Source organism: Podarcis muralis, chromosome 10, assembly GCF_964188315.1.
Source record: "Podarcis muralis chromosome 10, rPodMur119.hap1.1, whole genome shotgun sequence".
Taxonomy (NCBI): Eukaryota; Metazoa; Chordata; class Lepidosauria; order Squamata; family Lacertidae; genus Podarcis; species Podarcis muralis.
In genome coordinates, this window is record NC_135664.1 from 40,762,872 (window position 1) to 40,787,266 (window position 24,395).

The 24,395-nt window shown below is 39.7% G+C and overlaps 1 protein-coding gene across 5 annotated transcripts in view; it reads right to left on the reverse strand.

Annotated features, from left to right (window-relative positions):
- The window catches only part of EEA1 (early endosome antigen 1), a 51,672-nt gene that overhangs the window by 4,928 nt on the left and 22,349 nt on the right, over positions 1-24,395 (reverse strand). For all 5 annotated transcript variants that reach the window (XM_028747506.2, XM_028747504.2, XM_077934807.1 and 2 more), the window contains 17 exons: positions 19,358-19,507; positions 18,161-18,280; positions 16,383-16,586; positions 14,832-15,032; positions 13,493-13,606; positions 12,336-12,491; positions 11,156-11,295; positions 9,167-9,497; positions 7,392-7,493; positions 6,775-6,969; positions 6,339-6,521; positions 4,560-4,745; positions 4,114-4,245; positions 3,015-3,200; positions 1,716-1,954; positions 1,000-1,120; positions 609-707 (listed from right to left, as the gene is read on the reverse strand). In XM_028747506.2, the coding sequence (XP_028603339.2) occupies positions 609-707; positions 1,000-1,120; positions 1,716-1,954; positions 3,015-3,200; positions 4,114-4,245; positions 4,560-4,745; positions 6,339-6,521; positions 6,775-6,969; positions 7,392-7,493; positions 9,167-9,497; positions 11,156-11,295; positions 12,336-12,491; positions 13,493-13,606; positions 14,832-15,032; positions 16,383-16,586; positions 18,161-18,280; positions 19,358-19,507 (2,859 nt within the window). The remainder of the gene's footprint in view (positions 1-608; positions 708-999; positions 1,121-1,715; positions 1,955-3,014; positions 3,201-4,113; positions 4,246-4,559; positions 4,746-6,338; positions 6,522-6,774; positions 6,970-7,391; positions 7,494-9,166; positions 9,498-11,155; positions 11,296-12,335; positions 12,492-13,492; positions 13,607-14,831; positions 15,033-16,382; positions 16,587-18,160; positions 18,281-19,357; positions 19,508-24,395) is intronic.

A 24,395-nucleotide genomic window follows, 5' to 3' on the forward strand; every position in this document is an offset into this window, starting at 1 on the left:
AATGTCAAAAATTAGGGGGAATCTTATACACAGTGTCTCCCCCCATTTACTTAAATCTGAGTTCCCAAAAATAGGAAGCGTCTTATACATGGGGGCATCTTATAGATGGAAAAACACGATATATCACAGTGATCCTTGAACCCAATGTGCTCCCACCTTCCCCTCTCCTCCACAGGGGGCAGTTTCAAAATTTTGCTTCCATTTTTTTGTTAACTGTAGCTTCCTGTGTTTTCAGAATGATTAACGTGATCCACAGCCAACTTCAACAAGTCAGCTTCAAAGGCCAGAGACTGGTGTTTGTTTCTTTGAAATTAACCAGTTAATATTAAATCACTTTGTTGCACCAAACAATACAAATACTGTAGTTAAAAGAAAGCAGCAACTTCTCAACCTCTCTTCCTGGCTGCATGGAAAATGGAGATTGGTATATGAGCCTGTGGTTTGTTCCAGCTCATTCACAGTACGCTAAACCATATTATTATTATTATTATTATTATTATTATTATTATTATTATTATTATCAAATACAGCCACTGCTTCACTGCTTTCACAAAAATAATTCTCAACACACACACACTTCTCCAGAAGATATTCCCAGACATACAAACCTTTCTTACTGTTACGGAAAAACCTTTCCCACAGGCCATGCAATTCTGAACCTCATTATCTTCAGCCCATTTCCGATTCAAGGCTTGTGAGTGTTTGATCTATAAAATGTAAGAGTAGAGATTTTTATGAACATTAAATCAAAAACCCAAATCACATCAAAGCTACTTCATGGAAATTCAACAGCAAGTGTTCTACACACCCACACACAGTACTCCCAACCCAGAATTGTTGCATATAATTTTACACATAACCACATCGTTCTTACCACATTTGGTTCCTCTCCTCTACCCATCTACTTGACTCAACTGAACAACTTAGCAAAGAGCACTGTTTACTTTAATAAATTTAAAGGTAGCGCAGAGTCTGTCTTTAGGCACCAAAATGAAATACCTGCAGTGACTGGTTCTCTCTGCCTAGCTCTTGCATGGCTGCAGTAGTGTCATCCAGTTTTCTTCGGGCATCCATCAATTTGCTCTGAAGTTTTTCAATTTCTCCTTCACTTTTAAGGCACCTAAAGAAGAAATCATAATGCTATTACAATGCTGTAAACTGAGGAAAAATAAAACCATCATTCGCATGCGAATTCATACTGCTAACCTACCCTCAGACAATTGTCAAGAACCAAGGGTGGGCAGGGAATCGATCCTTTTGGTTTCCTTTATATTAGTGAGAGAACTATTCCATTCCAACACTTTCTGAGTTGAAGCTACATTTCAAACTGTGTGAATCCCTATTCCAACATGGTTTCAACCATACTAGTAAGGTAACCTCCCTTGTTGTAGAAACAAATAAGGCCATTAAGAAGTCTACGTTGAACAAGAACTGAGTTGGCTTCCTGTGTCAAGTGGCTAGTTATGTTCACCATATGCAGTACATGCACAGGGCAGTCTAAATTTCACATAAAAGGGGGGTCAGTGTTAGAATTTTGAATTTTAGCTTCTCTGTCAATTTGGGTGATTTATTCTGACTGCATAAGCTTATTTATTTCCATTATAATTTGTTTTTAGCACAAAATTACACAATAGGAAGTTTTCCCCATTCTATTATAAAAAACAGAAGTCACCACACCAAAACCATATTATTCTGCCTCTAATTCACTGACTTACCTTTCCAGCAGCACTCTCCTCTCATCTTGGTTATTTTGCACTGTGGCTTCCAGTACTGCGATCTCTCCACGTAAATCATCTGTTTGTTTTTCTAATTCGCTAACTCTTCTTTGGCTGCTTTGCCACTCTTTCTTCACCGTACCCAGATTCTCATTTAAAGCTGTGATCTGCATGTTGAGTTTACCCTCAGCCTCCTCGTGACTTTTAGATTGCTCATCTTTTTCCTTTTTCTCAGCTTGCTAAGTCAATAAAAACATTTTTAAAATGTAAGTATTTTTCTTATTCCAACAACAACAACAAAAGGTCTGTTCAGATGATATTTTACCCCTGGGATTGTAGCCAAAGAGGGAACCACCCCATTCTGCATATCTAACACTTCTTGCTATGGAAAAAATAATGAAATCCTGGCTAGGATCCCAAACCAGGTAAAGGTAAAGGGACCCCTGACCATTAGGTCCAGTCGTGGCCAACTCTGGGGTTGCGGCGCTCATCTCGCTTTATTGGCCGAGGGAGCCAGCATACAGCTTCCGGGTCATGTGGCCAGCATGACTTAAGCCGCTTCTGGCGAACCAGAGCAGCGCACAGAAACGCCATTTACCTTCCCGCCGGAGCGGTACCTATTTATCTACTTGCACTTTGATGTGCTTTCGAACTGCTAGGTTGGCAGGAGCAGGGACCGAGCAACGGGAGCTCAACCCGTCACAGGGATTCGAACCACCGTTCTGATCAGCAAGTCCTAGGCTCTGGTTTAACCCACAGCGCCACCCGTGTCCCTCTAGGATCCCAAATTGCTTCCCTTCATAAAAGTGACTCGAATCCAACGGCAGAAGATGGGAGTAAGTAATTTCCACCTCAGCCTTCTACAACATTGTCCCTCCAACCACCAGAGCAGATTTTTGAAATAAACAGGGGAAGCCAGTGAGAAAGGAGAAATCAGTGAAAAAAACTTTCTCTTCATTCCACCAGCAATGGTATCTCATGAGTGGAGTTCTGCTCATGGGAAATTAGTATAGAAGCCTCTGTGTTTTGTCTTACTTAATATGGAATTCTCCCTGATACATAGTAAGTTAAATTGAGCAGGTTAAATATCTTGGATTAAAAGATTCTGATAATAGATAAGAGAGCATCTTGGCTGTGAGTCCTGAAAGACCACCCCCTGCCTTGCTGGACTTTTCCACCTGACCTGGGAGGGCGGCACCCTGAATAACTCCAGCTACAAAAGTTGAAACTGCTGAACGGATGCTTAAACATATTTAAGCATGGATACATATTAAGTACTCTCGTAATAGATATACCAACCAGTTTTGCCTCAATCTCAGCACATTTCTTCTTCATTTCTTCTTCTCTCTTTTTCAACTGATCTTTGATAACTTCTTGGTTCTTTTTCTCTTGCTCAAGAGCTGAATTAATGTTATCAACTTTTCCCTGCAATTCCAGTTTCTGCTTGATCAGTAGTTGTTTGGCATCCTTTAAATTTGTTATCTCCTGTTAAAAACATACAGTGTTTACAATGACAAAAATAATATTTGGGTGAGAGCTAATCTGAAATCATACTATTTCCCATGAAACAGTATAATTCTCAGCACAGAACAAGACAAAGATTTAAGTTAGTTATTTTCTATATTTTAACAGGTTAAGTTTAAAAACCAGATGAACGTGTCTTTTTGCCTCAGAGCATTCCTAACCATTTGTCGAACTGCTTACAATATTTTGGGGGAGCTCAATTTCACATCTCAAGGGGTCTTGGGGGGGAGTTAGGAGAAGTTCTGCTGGCAGGCAGGTAGGAGAAGCTGAATGAACGAATGAATCGATTTATTTCGGTCACTGACCAGAGTGAAACATATGCAGCATCAGAGAGCGTACAAACATAAATGGACACAGTCAGCAATTGACTGGGGTGGGGGAGGAATACATCTTATGTTACAAACGCTTTCAAAAAAACATGCTTAAACTGGCTGTTTTCATTAGAAGAAAAAGCAGCCAGGGGCCCAGAGCAAGGACATGCTTCTGATTAGGCCCCATCATAATTTTATGCTGGAAATCCATTCTCCCCACCCACCACCTCAGCCCATTGCTATCTGATCCCAAAGAAGATATAGCTGCTTTTTTCTCCAATGCATAAATGTTGCCAGTTTAATCTATAAATCGGACCTGAAAAAAGGCACCTGTAGGAAGGATTAAACTCGGGAGGTCAAGTAAAAAGTAGCACTCACAGTTTTAAGAAGGGAACATTAATTAAAAACCAACACAAGGTCTACAGATACGGAAGGGTAAATGAAGTTGGCAAGAAAGGTGAGAAAGTTCACCAGAATAAGCAGGCAGGGAACTTTTGAGTGAAATGGTAATACGCTGAACAAAAGAAGTGGCCCAGCATTAATGGAGTAGCATCTCAACATACTTTTTCCAATTCCTGTTTGCAGGTTCTGGCTTCTTCTCTTAGTTTGGAATTTTCTTTTTCCAGTTTGGTGCTTATGTTCTGAAGCTCAGTTGTTTTAGATCTTTCGTTAGCCAGATCCGTTTCTTTTCCAGCCTTGAAGCAGAGGAAATGGACAGGTAGTTTTAAGAGACCACTTTTAACTGATTTAGAAAGCAATGATCATTTTCTGGCGGTAAAGAGCTGCCTCTTTAAAATCCTGTTCTAACGTATTTCTACTCTACATACATATTCTAACAGTATCGATTTTGACATGGCAGAAAAACATCACCTTCTAACCAAATGATGACAAATTAGTCCAGCAGTGAAAACATGCACGTTTCCTCATAAATAAGCTTCAATGAAACTTAACAATTGCATATAGAACCATAGCCACATGGCATATCACCATTAAATAAAAAATAAATTACCTTGTCTTTCTGTATTTCCTGTAGCAGTTTATTCTGCTCTTTCAGTTGTTGTTCTTTATTGGACACATCCTGCTCTAATGTAGATCTTGCAGTCTTAAGTTCTTTGATCAACTGATTGTGATTACTAATTTGATTTCTGTTTGAAACCAATTCTTCTTGGGCCAAAGCAAGCTTCTCCTCTGTGGACTGAATTTGTGAAAAACACAGCTAAAGTTGCAGTCAGCCAGTCACAGTAGCAGATATGATTATGCATTAATGTGAAGAAACAGGAGTTGATTTTAATAGTAAAAAAAACCTGTTAGCAATATGCAACAAAGTCCTTTCCAATTCAGCTCCGAATACAAACATGAAGAAATAATATTAATAAATGCTGATACAAAATTTAGAGTGCAAATAAAAGGATTATTTTGCACTGATGCCATCGTCCCACTTCCCCTAACGCACGTCATCGGAGTCTTCAAGGGCCCTCACTTTTGATTTGGGTCTCTGCACAAGCTGCCATACAAACCACGCAAACAGCTGCGGTCGTAGCTGCTTTCCTATAGCCATTTCAAAATCTCTAGACATTGGACGGAAGTTGGGCCACTCCATCTCCCTAGTGCCAGATATGTTGTGATGTGTTTGTTCCATAGTTCTGATAAGCACAGCTGAACAGCAGATTGTGCCATAAACTATCTATTATTTTATTCATTCAATTTTGCAGAGGAGACTTCAGGTATGTGTTTTCCTATACACCTTCTCCCAGACAGGGAAAGAAGTAGTAGCTAAAATGATGTGAGGATGAAGAGAAAGGAAATCATTTGGGTGGGGGTTGGGAGTGAATGGAGGATGCCAAACGATATTAGCGGGGGTGGGGGAGAAGAACCTGAGGTCGTCTTCTTCCCTTTGCCCCAACTTCTAATAGATCCCTAGATCACATAATATTAATGTATCATAAAGGGCCTGAAGCACTTTTGCCCCCAACTCCATGCCTCTTGCATCTGCTGCCGGGAGCCATAAACTATGACTGACAGAAGCCATAGATCAGGTGAAGGACTCCAACATTGTAAGTCAGTCTTATAATTTGAATAGATTGAAATCCGCTTTGAGAACTTCAGTTAGAAGATTAGGTATAAATATTTCTAATAAATAAATGTGGCCAACACTGCATCTGCATTGAAATGAGCATTTACTGCTTTAATGATCAAAGCGGGCTAACTCTCAATGAATGCAAAACAAAAGCCATCTATGTCCAGCATAATACAAAAAAACTTTAAATATGTAATATTGTTAGAGGATGATACTTCTGCTGCTGTTGGTTATAATTCTTCCCATTAGTTGTGTTCAGGATTACATATCCGGTGGCTAGAGGACTTAAGTATAAAGCAAGTTTCATTTAAAAATGTCTTAAATCCTGCTATAGCTTTAGTTATAAGGAAAATGAAAAAAACACAAATCAGAAGTATTTCTCCCAAATATTCCAGCAGAGGGTGCCATTATCATAGTTCAGACAACTCTGTATTTATAGGTTTTTTACCCTCAAAGTTAGCACTATAACAGGCACTTTATCAAGGTCTTTCTTGTTTCCTTACAAATGTTTTGCAGTGTATACACCTTAGACACTAACATTTTTTTTCCAAAAAAGAGAAATTGGAAGAGAGAACAGGAGCATTCCACACTGCAGTATTTTGCTGCCGATTCCACTTGTATCCTCTAATTGCCAATTTAAAAGGCACAGGAACAATACACTGCACACAGTGAGAAAAGATGCCCTATAGCCTTAAAAGCGATGTAATGTACCTGAAGATCTTGTCGTGTAGCCAAGAGCTCAGATTCTTTGCCATAAAAATCCAACTGAAGCTTTTCCATATTCTCTTGGGTCTTTTTATGTGTCTTCTGTAGCTCTGCTATCTTTTCCCTCTCCGCCGTAAGCTCTTGTGCTGACAACGTTATCTGCTGCTGCAGTTTATTCTCTAGTTCTGCCTAACACACACACGAGAAGAGTTTTCTTTATACATAATAAAGAGTAACATGGAAACATACAAGTATGAACATTTTCTACTTGCGTTATTGCTAATATTTTCGCTGTTCAGTTTACAGAGTACTTTACAATACTTGTCCCGATGAAATAAATACCTATGGTTTATTTAATTTTGTTAAATTTATTCAGAAGACAGCAATGTTCAGATCAATCCAAACTGGTAGCAAACCCTCTTTGTATGCTGTGGGCTCTTACCTTTTCTAAGAGAGCCGATTTCAATTCAGCTTGCTGTGTTTCATTTTGCTTTTTCTTCTGGTCAAAAGATTCCTTCAGCTCTTTCACCTTCAACTGCAACTGCTGTTCGCTCTTTTCTTTTTCTTTCAGGACACTTTGAATCTGCAGGACTTGCGCACGTGCTGAATCAAGCTCTGTTGCCAGCTGCTTGGAGATCTACATAGAGAAGAAAAGCAGAACAGTACTGTGTATTATCTTTACCATATGTAGTATTATTTTCGTGCTGCGGCTTTTAACATTATGCCTTGGAGGGGACACTGCTATGTCATTATCCATCATCTGAGCGAAACGGAGCATTTTTTTAAAACCCACTTTATGAATTGGGTTGTAGAAATAGAATATTGCAACATTCCTAGGTCCGTGCTCATACTTTTCTGAGTTAACACATGAACATGAACACAACAGCTATTTAATCTTGGAGCGACCGTCCACAGTTTTATTAAGTGAAATCTGTTTTGGGTATAGTCTTGTGGAAAGTTAGCACTCTGTCTTTCTCTTTCTGGGTGTAATTCTAGCAAAAACTATTTGATAAAGCAATTGCTGATTTCACATGCTTGTGGTCAAAAAGTCAGCATTACCCCTTCTTGCTTTTCCAGGGAGTTTTTCAGTTCATTCTGCTCTTTAGCTATAGATTCCGACTGAAGCTGGAGTTGATGTCTAGCTTCTTGACAAGATTTCTCCTGTGTGAAAAGGAACGACTGGTGAGCTCATAAAATTTCCAAAATATAGACCTTTCTCTTTTTTTGAAAAAAAAATTGGGAAGTTTCAGCAATGAATTCTAACAGCTTTTAAAATCCCATTCAGTAGAAAACAGTGGACAGTTTCAAAGAAACTGAGTATAATAAATAAATAGTGAAGACAGATAGATAGATGATAGATGATAGATAGATAGATAGAGATACTGTGTAGATCAGAACCTGGCACCACAAGGTTGGTTATGAAAGTAACAAAGGTAATAATCTACAGCACTAATAATGAGAACTTTTCTCTTTTCACAATGGACCATTTTCATTAAACACTGTTCATCATAAAGGTCAGTAACAAAACCAGTTATGCTAAAAGCCAAAGCTTTTATCTACTCATGTGTTTGCCCCATTAAACTCAATGGAACTTACTTGTGAGTAGAAATGTACAGACTTGTACTGTAAGCCTTTTCATACTTTTACATTTAACTGATGAGTGAAAATTAAGTTTTTGGAAACAAACTTCAACAACAGTAATCAGGGGGAGGAAGGGAAACCTTTTTAAAAATAAGAACTCAACTAATTTCAAGGATTCTTTTATTGTTAAAACCAAAGCACTGAATCATATAATTTTTATGGTAAAAAAAAATCCTAATACAGCACCTCTGCATAGATTTGAAATCTTTGCAGCATTAAATAAAAGTTTTGTGTATAACTGGTATAAAATAAGGAAAAATATTTAATTTACACATATTAAATGTTTTAGAATGCATCACACTAAGAGAATATATATTGTCATCATAAAAAAAGAAAATGCAATTCTGAGGGAAAAGCTTCTATATGCTTTCAAAAACAGAAATTTCATCAAATGTATATTACTATTGTACTCTAATGTTGGCCTACATAGAAATCAGATAAGAGAGGAAATACATGGATAATATCATCTTTCAAAATAGATGTGGTTTTATTTTTTAAGGCATGGATCATACTGCCCTACACCAGCTGATATCATATTGTTTATAATTTCTTCTAGCTGATATTACTTTCCCCCCTCAAAACCAGCAATTTCAGTCGTCATATTCATAACAACAATTTTCCTGCCGCTCATCTCCAACAGGGTACTAGGGTCACTTGCCTTTCTAAAAGGCCTCAAAACGCCCACAAAAGAGTGACAATTGTTACTGTAGTATCTGTTTATATGTAATACAACATAAGGAATTCTATATCATGTTCAGGAAAAAAAATGGGCATCTTTTTAAAGTTATGACAGTGTTCCTTAATTAACTGGGTTCTCCCCATTGCCAAAAACACACACACAGATATTTCATGCACTTTTAGTTGCATTTCTTCCACAAACCACATCAAACAAACCTGTTTCATTACCTCTCCCAATTCTTTCCAATTCCATTCAAAAATTAATCACAGCAGACGGACATCTAATTCAGCCAGTGCCCAAAAGAACCACACACGTGCAGGCCAAGATAATACACTTAATTAGTGAAAAGCTCAATTTAGTATACTTGAGAGTATTAATTTCCCATTGTCAGCTTCACCAGTCCTGGCATACTGCCCTAAAATCTCACAGCAAGTAGCAAAGCACAGCTAGTATTCATAGATGCACAAATCAGTCACACAGGAAATCTCTATTTGTTTAAAAATTCATGACTCACTATTTCTGCCACTGCTGCCTTTCCTTTCTGTTTCTCTTTTTCCAATTCATCTTTGGCTTCTTTCAAAGATTCAGTGCTTTTTGACAGTTTGTCTTTGATAACTTCAAGTTCCTTTAATAGAGTATCTTTTTCCAACTTCATCTTCTGCAAATCCTCTGTCACCGCTTGCAGCCTTCCATCCAGTTCCTTGTGACGTCTGTCTGAATCTTGATGTAATTTCTCAATATCCAATTTCAGTCTTCCATTTTCTTCTTCTTGCTTCAATATCTGCTTGTTCGCTTCTTCCAGGCTATCACATTTCTTTTGTAGATCTAATTTGGTACTAGATATTCTGTAGAGAAGGGGGGGGGGGAATAAAACTCAAAAATAGTTCAATACTAAACTGCAGCATAAGCCAACATTGACACATAAAATATAACAAGTGGGTCACATGTGTTATCCCCTTAAATAACTAATGTTTTAAGCTTTCTTTTCATCTCCTGATAGCTAAATGATATGCTGGCAGCACCAATAAACTATATATATTGTGAGTTGAAATGCAAATTCTAGAATGAAGAGCCATTTAGATTCAACTCTTTTCCATTTAGAAATACGTAAACTCTTCCATAACACTGCCCCCGTTTTGTGGAACAGTCGTCCTGATGAGATATTATCGAGGCTCGCTATCTGAACTTTTCATAAACAATTCAAGACATTTTTGTTTCAATAAGCTTTTCCAGTTGGATTAAAAAAAAATCTCCCTTATGTGCCCATTTTTTATTGTCTTTAAGGTGAAGTTGCTTTTTGTACTGCTTTTAAAACTATTTTTAGCTGTTTTGTGGTATATTGAGAAACATGTAAAAGGAAATTCATAAATAGATAAGTAATAAAATGCAGGTCTGCTTGGTCAGTTGTGTGAATTTCAACTAATCTTATTTGTATTCTTGTTGCTTATTCAAAACAATTTATTCATAAAACTTGGTACAAATAGTGAAAGCAGTTTATCATTGACATATCAATAGATCTGAATGATCTGATGAGGACAAACCAATAACAAATCCCTGCACTGCACTTGTGGCGAGGACAGCTCAGGAGCAGAGCACGTGTTTTGCACATATACCGAATTTTTCGCTCCATAGGGCGCACCGGACCATAGGGCGAACCTAGCTTTTGGGGGGGGGGGGAATATAGAAAAAAAATATTATTTTCCCCCCCACCCACCCGCCCCAAAGAGCTTGCAGATAGCTGCCTGAAGCCCGGGGAGCGCAGCGGGAGTTGGTGCTGCGCTCCCCGGGCTTCAGAGCGCTCCGAAGGCTTGCGGATAGCTGCCTGAAGCCTGGAGAGCGAGAGGGGTCGGTGTGCACCAACCCCTCTCACTCTCCAGGCTTCAGCGAAAGCCTGCATTCGCTCCATAGGACGCACACACATTTCCCCTTCATTTTTGGAGGGGGGAAAGTGCGTCCTATAGAGCGAAAAATACGGTAAATGCCTAGGATCAATTCATGGCATCTTATAAATTGATTTTTGGTAGAAGCGCTGACAAAGACATGTCTGAGGCCTTGGAGAGTCTCTGCCAATCAGAATAGGCAAAATGGAACCTGGTAGGCCAATGGTATGGTTCACTGGACCATCACTGACCATCACTGGAAGTACATGTGCTACTGTGATGTGTCTAAGTAACTGTGGCATAAGGAAAACAATGGCTCAAGTATGAAAATCAGAGACACCATAATGCATCTTGATCAGATGAGCAAAGCATACAGTTAGGTGTACAGGCAGCTGGCAGCAGAAGGAGGGAGAAATATTTCCTGCTAAAATGCAGGGCATGTAAGTTAAGGGAGGAAAAATGTGTGCCGTTTCTAGCTTTCTGCAGTTAAATTTCCAACCCTGCTATAATCCCAAGGTGGGGTGAGGGAAGAGAAGAAGCATTCTGCAACAAAAATGCTTGGGGTACCCATAACACTTCAATCCAGAGTTGGAACATAGCATGTTTTAAGATATTTAGCATACATTTCTCTTTCTCTGTCTAGTTGTTTGGTCAGTTCTGCAGCCTTCAGACTTAAGTCTGTGCATTGTTGCCTTTGCTCCTGTAGCTCCTGAATTGCCTTTTCTTTACTTCCCATGACTTCAAGAATGTCAGATTCAAGTTTCTGAAATGGAAGATTTCAGAAGGTTAACAATTTTCACAAAATAAACCGCCACAATTTTAAGAAGTTTTTAAAAAAATAAAAAATAAATTCCCATTCTTCTAAGTAAGCAGAGGGCAAGACTTGTTATCTTGTATAGCATATACACATGATATTTTAACGGCATGGTTTCTTTCCTTTAATTCCCCCAGTAACAGATAGAAACAAATTCAAAACCTTTCCCCACATTTAAGAAGGAGAAGACCACAAATATTCTAAGAAATGGCCACTTTTGAGATTACTTGGGTAAGATCCTTACATACAATCCAAATATTTATCCTTAAGCAACATATCCTGCTTAAACCTGAACTTGACTTTGATCAACACCTCAGTCTCACCCACTAAAACACACTGCAGAGCAGGATATCACCTCTGCTATGTGAAGTTTAGGAATCAAATATGCCTCACCCACACTGACAGTCCAGCTGTGGCACTCAATGAATAATAATAATGAAGTTACACCCAAAATGCTACTTCTGAAAAATATTCCCCCTCCCCCTTCTGTCCATTTGTCCTGAAAAGAGATTGTGTTTTTATTTTGATGGATGTTGTTCCACACATATTTCAGGGAGGTTACACAAATTTTGTGATTAAATGTGAACTGGCAATTGTTATTAAAAGTGCTGTTTTTAAAACTTCGCTTTCAAAGAGGCAGTCAAACGTCAAATAACCTCCAAACTCTATTTCTTTACTGTTGTAAAGGCAAGTACATTACTGAAGCAGTGCTGCTCACTGGCTTCTGTGCCAGAGCATTTTTAGGAAACCTTCATTTTCCCCCTACATCCCTTACAATTTGGAGACCTTTTCTTTTCCTCCTTCCTTTTCTTTTTCTTTGTTCTACACATTTGGTGGCCATTGAATCAGGTGAATAAAAAATTGATCCTACCTTCAGAGCAATTCTCCACTCATACCATCCTCACTTTGCCAATGTTGATAATGCACGTTTCATATATGCAGTATATGAACAAATAATAATAATAATAATAAGGTTCCTAGATGCTAACCTTATGCTGACCTTCCAGTTCTTCATTTTTCTGCTCTAAATGAAGATGCTTTTCTTTGTACTCTTTAAGATTGGCTTCCAGCTGAGTACAGAATTCTTGTTTGTCATGCAGCTTAGCAGTAATCTGATCCAACTGTGTACTGACCTTATTTAGCTCCTTTTAATAAACATTGAAAAGGGTAATTTTTAGAGAATCCCCGTAACTGTCACACATGTTTAACAGGAAAACAATATTATTTTGCAGCTGAAAGCCCTTAACTAATTCATTTTTAAAGTATTAATTATTATTATTAAAATTTCCATACTGCCCTTCATCCAAAAATCACAGAGCAGTTTACAATATAAAAACACAAAAATGCAGACAAAAAGAATACCCCTCCCTCAAGTTTAAGAGGCCATAAATTGTTTCATTAGCCAATATGCATCAAGGAAAATTCATTCCCAGCTGAAAAATATGGGCTAGGACCCACAGAACTGCTTAATTTTCTTCATGAGCCACCCAGAGAACTCCATTATGGGACAAATACCGTATTTTTTGCTCTATAAGACTCACTTTTTCCCTCCTAAAAAGTAAGGGGAAATGTGTGTGCGTCTTATGGAGCGAATGCAGACTGCGCAGCTATCACAGTAGCCAGAACAGCAAGAGGGATTGCTGCTTTCACTGCGCAGTGATCCCTCTTGCTGTTCTGGCTTCTGAGATTCAGAATATTTTGTTTCTTGCTTTCCTCCTCCAAATACTAGGTGCGTCTTGTGGTCTGGTGCGTCTTATAGAGCGAAAAATACGGTATATAAATAAAACAAACAAATAAAAAAGTATCAATTTCTTAATTTTACACCCACCCACTCATTCATTAGCTGATTGACATTCTCACAGTGGCTTTAGACAATCCTAAAAAGTTGTGTGAAACGAGTCAAATCTGACCCATTTTCTTCCACTACAGTTCATTCACAATTGTAGCAAGTCATGTATGCATCTCCCTTCATACTTCATTAAAAAAAAATAGCTTAACAATATTGTTTTAACCATTTCAACCATAGAGGTCATCACAGAGTTATATTTTTATATACAAGATTTCCCCAAGTGATCTGGTTTTAAGCATATCAGATTATCATTGTTAATCGTGAAGGCATTTTACATGACCTTGTTGTTTCTCTCACCTGCTGTTTATCTTGTAATGCATTCTGGGCAGTGTCCAAGTGATTCTGGAGATCTGCTCTTTGAGCAGCTTTTGCTGCTTCTGCTGATAGAAGCAATTCAGTCTTTGCTTTTACCTGACAGAGAATTAAGCAAGTGCTTCAGTGTCAATCACTAATATTACAACAACTGCAGTTTCTTTAAACTACTTTTATTTTCCTGAGGTAAGCGGTTTACTAAGTATTCTGATACCAATTAAATCAATTATTCTTCCAAAAGACGCCACTGAAACAGAATTCATCACAGCAATTCAACTGTTCAGCAATTCAGGGAAAAGCCACAATTCACCAGTTCAATTCCAAAAATGGGTTGCCAGTTGTGAGTATTTTTGAAGAACTTTCCAAACGTACCTTAGTTTTTCTGAGTTTTAAACTGACTTTTACCATAGAAATGATTTAAAATTTCATATATTCTTTTCTAAGCCTATTTTCAATTCAAAACAGAGCTAAACCAACATTCCTCCAGTATAGCATTTTTACAGTTCCAGGGGCTGGTACAAAAAAGAAGCCCATAGAACTAACCAAATTCTGGAGAGCTTCTAACCCACAAAGCCAATAATATAAAGCAAAGTCTTTTATTACTCTGGCTCTATGTTTTCTAACCCTCTTTAGCATATAGCAAGACAATAAAGAGACAATAATAATACTTCCTCCGACCTGCCTTGATGTTCAATGCAAATGTAATTTGCAGGTAAATTACATGGTTCAGCAATATCGACAGATTCAAGTCAACTACGCTTGCTGTTCATGCAAATCTTTGCTTCGTTAACTATAGCAGAACTGATAGCCCCAAGCTAGCTCCTGTCATCCATAAACGTGAAAATATTTGCTTTGAGAGGTCTTTTAAAAGAAAAGAGCTTCCAAAACAAAATGACAAAACGTTGCAGCAAGGTGCAAACCAAAAGGTGGGCAGTGGCAATGCACAGGTGAGAAAAGAGGAAAAGGCAGGAATAACTGGATGAGCAAATCAGAGCTCAAAAGCTATTTGAATTAAATTCTGAGTAGCACTAAGGTCACATCCATGCCATATATTAAAAGCACATAGCTTCTCTCAAAGAATTGTGCCAACTGTAGTTTAACTGATGAAGAGCAAACAACTGCAGCATGCAAGTTACACAGTTACAAACTTCTTTTTTAAAAAAATAGTGATGTTTGCATGGATACTGGTTTAATTTCAGGGAATTATAGAAGCAAATTTCTGAAGGTGATCAAGATAGATTGCTGTCACCAGGCTTACTGAAATTAAACTAGTATCCCTGCCCCTCATATATTTTGATTCCAACGCAGCATAAAATTAAATTACCTGCAAATCAAGCTGTATTACTTTTTCTTTGCTTTCACTTAGCTGAGTATTTAGTTCACTTATAGTTGCCTCTAAGGAGAGAACGCGGTCTTGAGAGGCTCTTAGGTGTGCCTTCTGCTCCTGCACTTGCTCATGCAAATTCTCTAGGGCCTGTTTATGACTTTCTGACTGGTTTTTCAGTTTTTCCGTCAGCTGAGTAACCTATAAAGAAAACAAAAGGATAATCAGAACAGGGAAACTTACAAAAATATATTGTCTACTCTATAATATGAAGACCAACACTGACCGTTGGCCTTTCTTTTATAATTTTAGTAGGATAAGCACTACTATAGACTTCACACGTTTACCCTGCTATTACTAGAATCAAATGCAAATTAAGTTGTGCTGCAAAACCAATTTATAAAATTTAAGCGTCAAAAGGGTAAGGGGTAAGGAAGTTAACGCAGAAGGGTCTATCTGATTATAGCCCTCCTATTAAGCTCTTTTTGAGTTCTTGCTGGAAGCTCAACTTTCGGTTCATCCCTATAAAGAAAGTCATTTTATATACACACCATACATTGGCTCTTCTCCCTAGAGGTCTGCCACACTGTGGCTCTCCATAGAGTTCTTGTGTTAACAAGAATATGAAACTGGTCGACTGCTGCAGCAAGAATAATCTTCCTTCTCCCTCACAGTGCTCCCTGACAAAGTGTTTGTAGATTATGGACTATCATCAACCGTTTGGGCTGCTGAGGGTTTGAAGCCTTTGCCTACAGAGACACCTGAAGCTCCTGATGGCATATATCAATTGCCACCTTTCTACACATACCGTGGGGATCTGTACTAAAGAAGGTGTTGGCATCTCTTCCTGTTTTGCACAATGCCGAAGAAAGGATGTGAACCAAGGTGGGTGATATAATGGTATTGTTAAATGGTGTCATTTAGCCTTCACCAGGCTTTGACTGTTGCCTTCCATGCATAACTAATCTGGGGGCATCTTCAGCAAGCACAATCAGGGCAGTCTCACTGCATGAATGCTATAAGGAGTGGCCTTCAGTGTTGCTAGGTTCTCTCTTATTTCGACTGACATTATTTTGCTTTCTACTTTGCTGCTACGGGAGCACAGGACTCTGACAATGTTATGCTAATTTGGCTAGGGTATACTGGTGTAGCAGTATGGGAACAGATTGTATCAGTGCATCCACAAACAACATACTCAAGTATTTTTCTTATATATACACTAGAGGGGGAAAGCAACATCTAACTCTGAATCAGATTATCACATCCAATGTGAAAATAACTACAAAATATCAGCAAGATGGGTGTCGGCACTCCATAGTATGGGTAGGGCTAATAACATATCATTGTATGTACTGAACAATTTTTCACATGTTCAAGAGTATTAAAATAACAAGTTTACAAGGAAAAAACCAAGAGTCTGATCTTTTAAATGCCTAAACAGTATTCTTGCTATTTATTTTTACTATTTCAGTCATGACACACTTTTTGAATCAAACAGAAAAGCAACAACTCTTTTTAAACGAACCCAGAATTCTACCTTAGAAATCTTACCTGTTCTTGCAAAGTGTGGTTCTTTTCTTGTAGCTGGTTAAGAACAGCGGTTTCTCCTTCACCGGCTTGAATTTTGGCATACAAATCCTCCCTTTCCTTTTCCAACAGGGTGATATTCTCCTTACTCTTTTGCAGCAGGGCTTCAAGATTTTGGATTTTTTGATCCTTATCCCCAATCTGACGTAGCACTTGCTCCAAATCATTCTTGAGGGTGGCAGGAGAATAAGAGAGTTCAGTTAAGTATAACACATATCTATCTATCTATCTATCTATCTATCTATCTATCTATCTATCTATCTATTTTCTATATTTTGATATTGCCTTTTAACCATAATGGCTCCTGGCACAGTTTACAGTAAGAACATATTGAAATTATTAAATCCTAAAAAAAAAAAAAAATGTACCGTATTTTTCGCCCTATAGGACGCACCGGCCCATAGGACGCACTTATTGGGGGGGGGAATAAAGGGGGGGATTATTTCCCCCCCCCCCAGCCCCAAAGAGCAAAGAAGCCATGACAGCGAGTGGGATGGATCCCGCTAGCTTTCCTGGCTTCGTTTTTAGCCTTGGTTCTGGGGGTCCGGGAGCAAAGGCGAGGTTGCACAACCTCACCATAGCTCCTGGAGCTTGTGGGGCTAGAGACGGGGGAAGCCGGAGCTTCCCCCGACCCCAGCCCCCAGAATGGGTCCGAGAGCAATGGCGAAGCTGCAAATATTTTAAATGGCAAATATTTTGAAGACACACATACAAAGGCTATGTTTTTATTCAGACATACAGTTTGTATGTGCACCTATGAACTGCGTAAGTACATTGCAGGAGGTTGGACTAGATGGCCCTTGGCGTCCCTTGCAAGCGTACAATTCTGTGATTCTATAAAAGGGATGTCTACAATAAAGAAGCACATACCATAAGAAGCCAACAAGGGAAGCCCTTCAAATGTTGTTGGACTCCAAAAATGAAGGGGAAATGTGTGTGCGTCCTATGGGGCGAATGCAGGCTTTCGCCGACCCCTCTCGCTCTCCAGGCTTCAGCGAAAGCCTGCATTCGCCCCATAGGACGCACACACATTTCCCCTCCATTTTTGGAGGGGGGAAAGTGCGTCCTATAGGGCGAAAAATACGGTAACAAGCAACAAACCTACCCAGAGAGCCACAACAGAAGGACAATCAAAACAGTTTCAAAATGAGCAAAACACAAAACAGAATTTACTGAATCTAATACCTGACCACCACCACCCCCAAAAAGCGACAAGTTTTCAGTCCCTGTGCTCAAAAACTGTCAAACCTTCAAAGAGGTGGAGTTCGAAAAAGCAGGCTTTCCCTGAAACCGACTGCTAGCTAAGGACAACCAGATGTCCACAATTGATGATACCTCGAACAGGGCCTCATTGGAAGATCTACTACTCCCTGAGATACACAGGACCCAGATTATTTATGGATTTAAAAGTTAAGACCCATAGCTTGGATTGGGCCTCAGAAATCTAGCAGCCAATGAAGATAGCTTCAGCACAGATTTTATATGGTTGACATTATACCATCAGCAGATGAACATCAAAACTCTGAACCAGTTGAGGTTTTCAGTCCATCAGCTGTAATGCTTTTTAAACTGGGGTGTCATTAATCCAATGTAAAAGACACTGAAGCATGAATAAATGACAGGAGTCAAATCCTTGTTTTTTGGTAGTGGGCTCGCCTGGTACATCAGAGGAAATTGATACTGCCACCTCTTGCACCTACTGCCAACATGATCTTTTTTTCTAGTAGCATGAGCTCTCTTACCTGGGCTTCTCGCAGCTTTGCTGTCGTGCTTTGCTGAAGAGTCTGTTGCTCCTGGTGCTGCTGTTTCATTTTATCTAACTGATGCTGCAATTCAGTTGCATTTGCTGCTTTCTCCTTTAGCTTAGAAAAATAGTCACAGACTGTTGACTGAAAACTGATAAGCACAATTCAGTAGTTTAATAGCGTTTATCATTTTGTCTAATACTGAAGCAGTTTACAATAGATACCTTTTAAATGAGTTTAGAAGACATGTATTAGGTTTGTACCAGACAAAATGAAGTATCAGTATTTCACCAGGGAATATTTTTTCTATACCAACAGGTGCCAAAGTACAATAAAAGTGTGTAACTTGGCATGGTGCTTTACATCTGGAAAGTTGCACGTGAAAAAAAGAGAATGGCTTCTGTTTCATTAATAAGAATTTTGACAGAATTAGAATTTTGCATGCTGTGCCTTAGATAACAATAACAATAATCTTCATAGGTTTAAAGCCAGATAGCGACCACTGCCTTAACCCCAGGAGAAATCTTGAGGGGGAAGTAAATAATAAAGACCTCTTGTTTAATCAAGGAGGACCAATACTTTGATCCATTAAAAATATATCACCTTACCTACTTTGTATGTCTTCAGATTGGAGAGAGAGGAGAGGGAACAGAATAATGGATTTTAGAAGGCACAGTTCTTTAGCTAAGATTGAAACCATTCGGATCCCCCCCACCTGCCAGTGTAGCTACAACTGAAGCACACAGGACATTCCAAAGAAGTACTGGAAGGGGAGAAGAGGGAAGAGACTGTTGGCAGCATGCAGGATGGGCTACTGATCTCAGTTCAAGAGAAAGATGAGCCACGGCTCGTTCCACAAATTCCAGAGAGAGATCATCTCACAGAGCCCTGTGAAGAAGATCAGTGCCTGTTCACCCTCTTTGCAGTGGCCAGTTCAATTCCGACCTTCCGACCTCCTTTATTTTAGTACTGATTAATAATTTGTGTCCTTACTATTTTTTTTGCAAACTTTAAGTGGTCAAGAGACTTCAAAGTGTTCTCTGGATTAATTTGTCAAAGCAACTTGCACATTTATAGAGTACTGGCTTATACTTTATTAAAGTTCCAACAATATGATAAAGGATATTCCAGATACCTACTATGGAACATAATTTAAAAGCTAAGCAAGAATTGCATGTTGCCTATAATTCCTACCTGCTCCTCAGCCCGTGAAAGTTTTAGCTGAAGATCAGCCACCTGTTGTTCCTTGTCCATCAGCTTTTCACTTGACAGTTGTCTCTGCTCTTTTAGCCGGCCATGCGCTTCCCCAAGCTGATGCTCTGTCTCCAGAAGTTTATTGTGCAACTGGAGGGAGAAACTGGTCTCATTATTCTCAAAGAAAATGTTTGGCAGACACTTGGCACTTTATCTTTTAATCTGCTATACTCGCATGCAAACTCTGTCAACACATCATGCAGTGGGTAACGTGTATATGGTTCACATCACTGGATTGGGAACTGCACATAAAAAGGCACTGCTTTGGCAATATTTGTTAGGTGGGAGAAGAAGAAGAAGAGTTTGGATTTGATATCCCGCCTTTCACTCCCCTTCAGGAGTCTCAAAGCGGCTCACATTCTCCTTTCCCTTCCTCCCCCACAACAAACACTCTGTGAGGTGAGTGGGGCTGAGAGACTTCAGAGAAGTGTGACTGGCCCAAGGTCACTCAGCAGCTGCATGTGGAGGAGCGGAGACGCGAACCCGGTTCCCCAGATTACGAGACTACCGCTCTTAACCACTACACAACACTGGCTCTCAAATCATTTCCTTTCAAGGATACCTCACCTAAAGGATGGGGTCAATGGCATGTTTTTATTTACTTGTTCATTTTGTATATTCTGCATATATAAGCAGCAATTGATTAGATTTCGATAACTGCTTTATCTGTGCTGTGTTAAAGTACACAAAGGAAAGGTGGATAACACCTATAGACTACTTCTCAAACTTTATCTAAAAAAGAAAAAGGGAATAAGAAAAAATGGGAACCAACATACCAGACAGAGCTTGGAAATGGATTCGGCACAAAATGAACAAAGTATAATAGCAATTAATTTAAAATAAAATCACTATAAGGTATTGTATTGTATTGTATTGTATTGTATTGTATTGTATTGTATTGAAGGTATTTTACACCTTGCAAATAATTTTATATTTGTAGTGAACACTAGGCATATTGCCCACATATCTCTGGGGAGTGTTGTAAAACTAAGAATTTCTGGAATCATGTCTTGGATAACATCAAATAATTAACTGTATATGAGATTCTAAAGAACCCAATGAATATAAACTTATATTAGTTAGAGGACTGTGTTGTTAAGGGGGACACTGAAATGGTCACTATTCTGTTAGCAGCAGTTGGAATGTCAATTTCAACTTAAGGATACCCTCCTTTGTCAGAGTGAATTTTTTGGGATTTGAGACTTACTTACAAGCTCCAACTTTACTTATTGTGTCAAAGCAAGAGAAAACGATTTATACGAAAATAAGTTAATTGAAATATGGATAACCTTCCTATTTTGGAATGAAAAAGTAGGGGATCATAAGGCCATATTCATTCTTTGCTTTGGTTTTGTGAATTCACCTTTTTCATGCATTTTCTTTTTCTGTAATAAATATTTGTAACGATAATAAATGGCAAATATTTTGAAGACACACATACAAAGGCTATGTTTTTATTCAGACGTACAGTTTGTATGTGCACATATGAACTGTGTAAGTACCGTATTTTTCGCTCTATAACACGCAGTTTTTTCCTCCTAGAAAGTAAGGGGAAATGTCTGTGCGTGTTATGGAGCGAATGCCTACGGATGGCAGGGGAATCCGCTGCAGTTGTGAGCAGTCCGTGGCTCTCTTTGAAACTGCAAAGCGGGTGTAAGCGGCTCCTGTCAGCGAGCGGAGCCGGGGAGGAGGGAAAAAAGCAGAGCGGCGCTGGCTGTTTTAAAACAACCCGTGCTCTCTGTCCCTCTCTCCTCACTGAGCTGCTACGTAGCAGCAAAACGTTTCAGCCAGCCTAGCCGAGGAGGGAAAAAAGCAGAGCGACGCTGGCTGCTTAAAAACAACCCGTGCTCTCTGTCCCTCTCTCCCCACTGAGCTGCTAAGTAGCAGCGAAACGTTTCAGCCAGCCTAGCCGAGGAGGGAAAAAAGCAGAGCGGCGCTGGCTGTTTTAAAACAACCCGTGCTCTCTGTCCCTCTCTCCTCACTGAGCTGCTACGTAGCAGCAAAACGTTTCAGCCAGCCTAGCCGAGGAGGGAAAAAAGCAGAGCGACGCTAGCTGCTTAAAAACAACCCGTGCTCTCTGTCCCTCTCTCCCCACTGAGCTGCTAAGTAGCAGCAAAACGTTTCAGCCAGCCTAGCCGAGGAGGGGAAAAAGCAGAGCGACGCTGGCTGCTTAAAAACAACCCGTGCTCTCTGTCCCTCTCTCCCCACTGAGCTGCTAAGTAGCAGCAAAACGTTTCAGCCAGCCTAGCCGAGGAGGGAAAAAAGCAGAGCGACGCTGGCTGTTTTAAAACAACCCGTGCTCTCTGTCCCTCTCTCCTCACTGAGCTGCTACGTAGCAGCAAAACGTTTCAGCCAGCCTAGCCGAGGAGGGAAAAAAGCAGAGCGGCGCTGGCTGCTTTAAAACAACCCCGTGCTCTCTGTCCCTGCCTGCAGTTTTTTGCTGTCCGATTTTGGATCAGCCACTGTAGGGGCTGTGTGTGTGTGAGTGTGTGCTTGAGCTATCGTTCTCCTCCTCCTGCTTCCTGTTCTCTCTCACAGCGCCCCAGCGCTCTCCTGCGACTTTAGGATTGATACTGTGTGTGTGTGTGTGATCGTTCTCCTTCTCTTGCTTCCCACTCCCAGCCCCTACGCTCTCCTGCGACTATAGGATTGATACTGTGTGTGTGTGTGTGAGAGAGAGAGGGGGGGGGGATCGTTCTCCTTCTCTTGCTTCCCACTCCCAGCGCCCCTGCCTCTCCTGTGACTTTAGGATTGATACTCCGTGTGTCTGTGTGTGTGAGAGGGATTGTTCTCCTCCTCCTGCTTCCTGTTCACTCCCCCAGCGCCCCTGCGACTTTAGGGCGACTTTAGCATGGATCCACATGGATCCTCAGGATTTTTGCATTGGGCTACCCCAAATTCACCGTCAGATCACATGTCTGTGGCCACAGCATGAACCACAAAAATCATACATCCACTGTTTTGTTTAGAATATTTTTTTCTTGTTTTCCTCCTTTAAAAACTACATGCGTGTTATGGTCTGGTGCGTGTTATAGAGCGAAAAATACGGTACATTGCAGGAGGTTGGACTAGATGACCCTTGGCGTCCCTTGCAAGCGTACAATTCTGTGATTCTATAAAAGGGATGTCTACAATAAAGAAGCACATAAGACAAGGGAAGCCCTTCAAATGTTGTTGGACTGCAACTCCGATTATCTCTGCCCGTTGACCTTGCTGGCTGTGGCTGATGGAAGATGAGAGTCCAATAACATCTGGAGGGCACCATGTTGCCTACCCCTGCTACGAAACATTTGTCAGTTGTATAGCTAAGGCAAATACAGATTGCAAGACTTGAGAATGATTCTGTAAGAAATATCTCAGAGAGCCAGAGACGAACAAAGCAACCTCTTTCAAGTTTGAGGCAAGTACAATATCCCGGGGACCAAACATCCTTTCTATCTCTCTTCCATTAGAAACAGCTGTAACAGCACACTTGTCGGTGATTAGGCCTTTCCGACCACACACAATATATCATGTGTTAAGCATTCTCAGATTAAAGAATCAAGGCTTGCAAAATCTAACCTTATTTGAGATTGTCTGATTCTTTTTATTAAATGCCATTTTATCAGGACTATGTTCCTACGATCAGGGGCCACACATTACACCTGTGCTTTAGAATGTATACTGGCTATCCTACATCTTTCAACAGCCTTGTATTTAAGCACTAGACGGCAGCCGTGAACAATAAAGATCTGCCTGCAGGCAACTGAGTTGGCTGGCAGATATGGGATAGTGTGTTCTATCCATCCCCTGAGCCCAGCATAGAAACCAAAAGGGATGTCCAAGGAGGAATGTCTCCTCCTCCTGGCCCAACACAGCAATACAGGCCTCTGTCCCTCTTCTGTCTTTCCCCAGCAAGCTAGATGTTTTTGTGGGATTATTTACAGGGTTGTCTTTTAACATGCTGGGTTTATGGATGCATTTTCTAGGAGCAATAAATGAGCTAAGAATTATAAATCACTTTACAAAGGGTTAAACATGAGAAATACATTTACAGCCTTACAGATTTGTACCAAGAACAGCCTCTCCCATCACACTGGATCACACTTCTGAAATTGACCTTGACTATATTGTCAACAGTTTGATAAACAACTAGAAAGAGGTCTTCTCAGAGGACATTCCCTTTGGAACCTTCCTGAAACACTGAGAAGCCTTTATATTTAGTTTTGAAATCAGAATTACAAAAGGTACCGGGGATTCCAGACTGGTATGATATTATTTTTTAAGTATGTTGGAATGTTTTGTGTCTACAGGGATAATATTAAGATTCTCCATTATGAAACCTCAAGTCTGGATGGAATGCATCTCTTTGTGATGTTATCACAGAAGAATTTCAGTGAGCTGCACTTCTTTTTCTTGAAATTTATTGTTCAGTCCAGTGTTTCTCCTAGAGAAAATCATCTTATTCAAATCCTATTAATTTACAGCACACTCTATGATGATGAAATGAATTTCCAGCTGAACTCATCAGTTAAAGAGGCTGTTGCATTTACTCTTGGTTGCTACAGAGACAACTGCAAGTTCTCCAATCTAAATTCCAAACAGGATGTCAGAATATTCAGTTCTGGCACATCACCAAAGAACATTATCAACCAATAGACTTCAATCATGACACAAGAGGTATGTTGCACTAAAAACAGGCACAGCATGAGCACAAGTCTACTACAGGCAATTGGTTAGAAAACCAAAACAGATTCTTATCGAAAATGGCAAACAAGCTTTACTCCTTGGTTGTTTTTTCCTCCCTAAGAAGAACTCGCACACCACCAAAAAGGTACAGATTTGTATAAAATGTCTATATGCTACTTTATATTTATAGATGCAAATTTGGAACCAGCTACTCTACACAGAAATGCAATAGACCTGGTTTGGGCATGGAAACTGTCTTGGTTTCAGGGTGTGTCTGATCCTGTTAATTCTCCTTGATCTCTCAGCAACC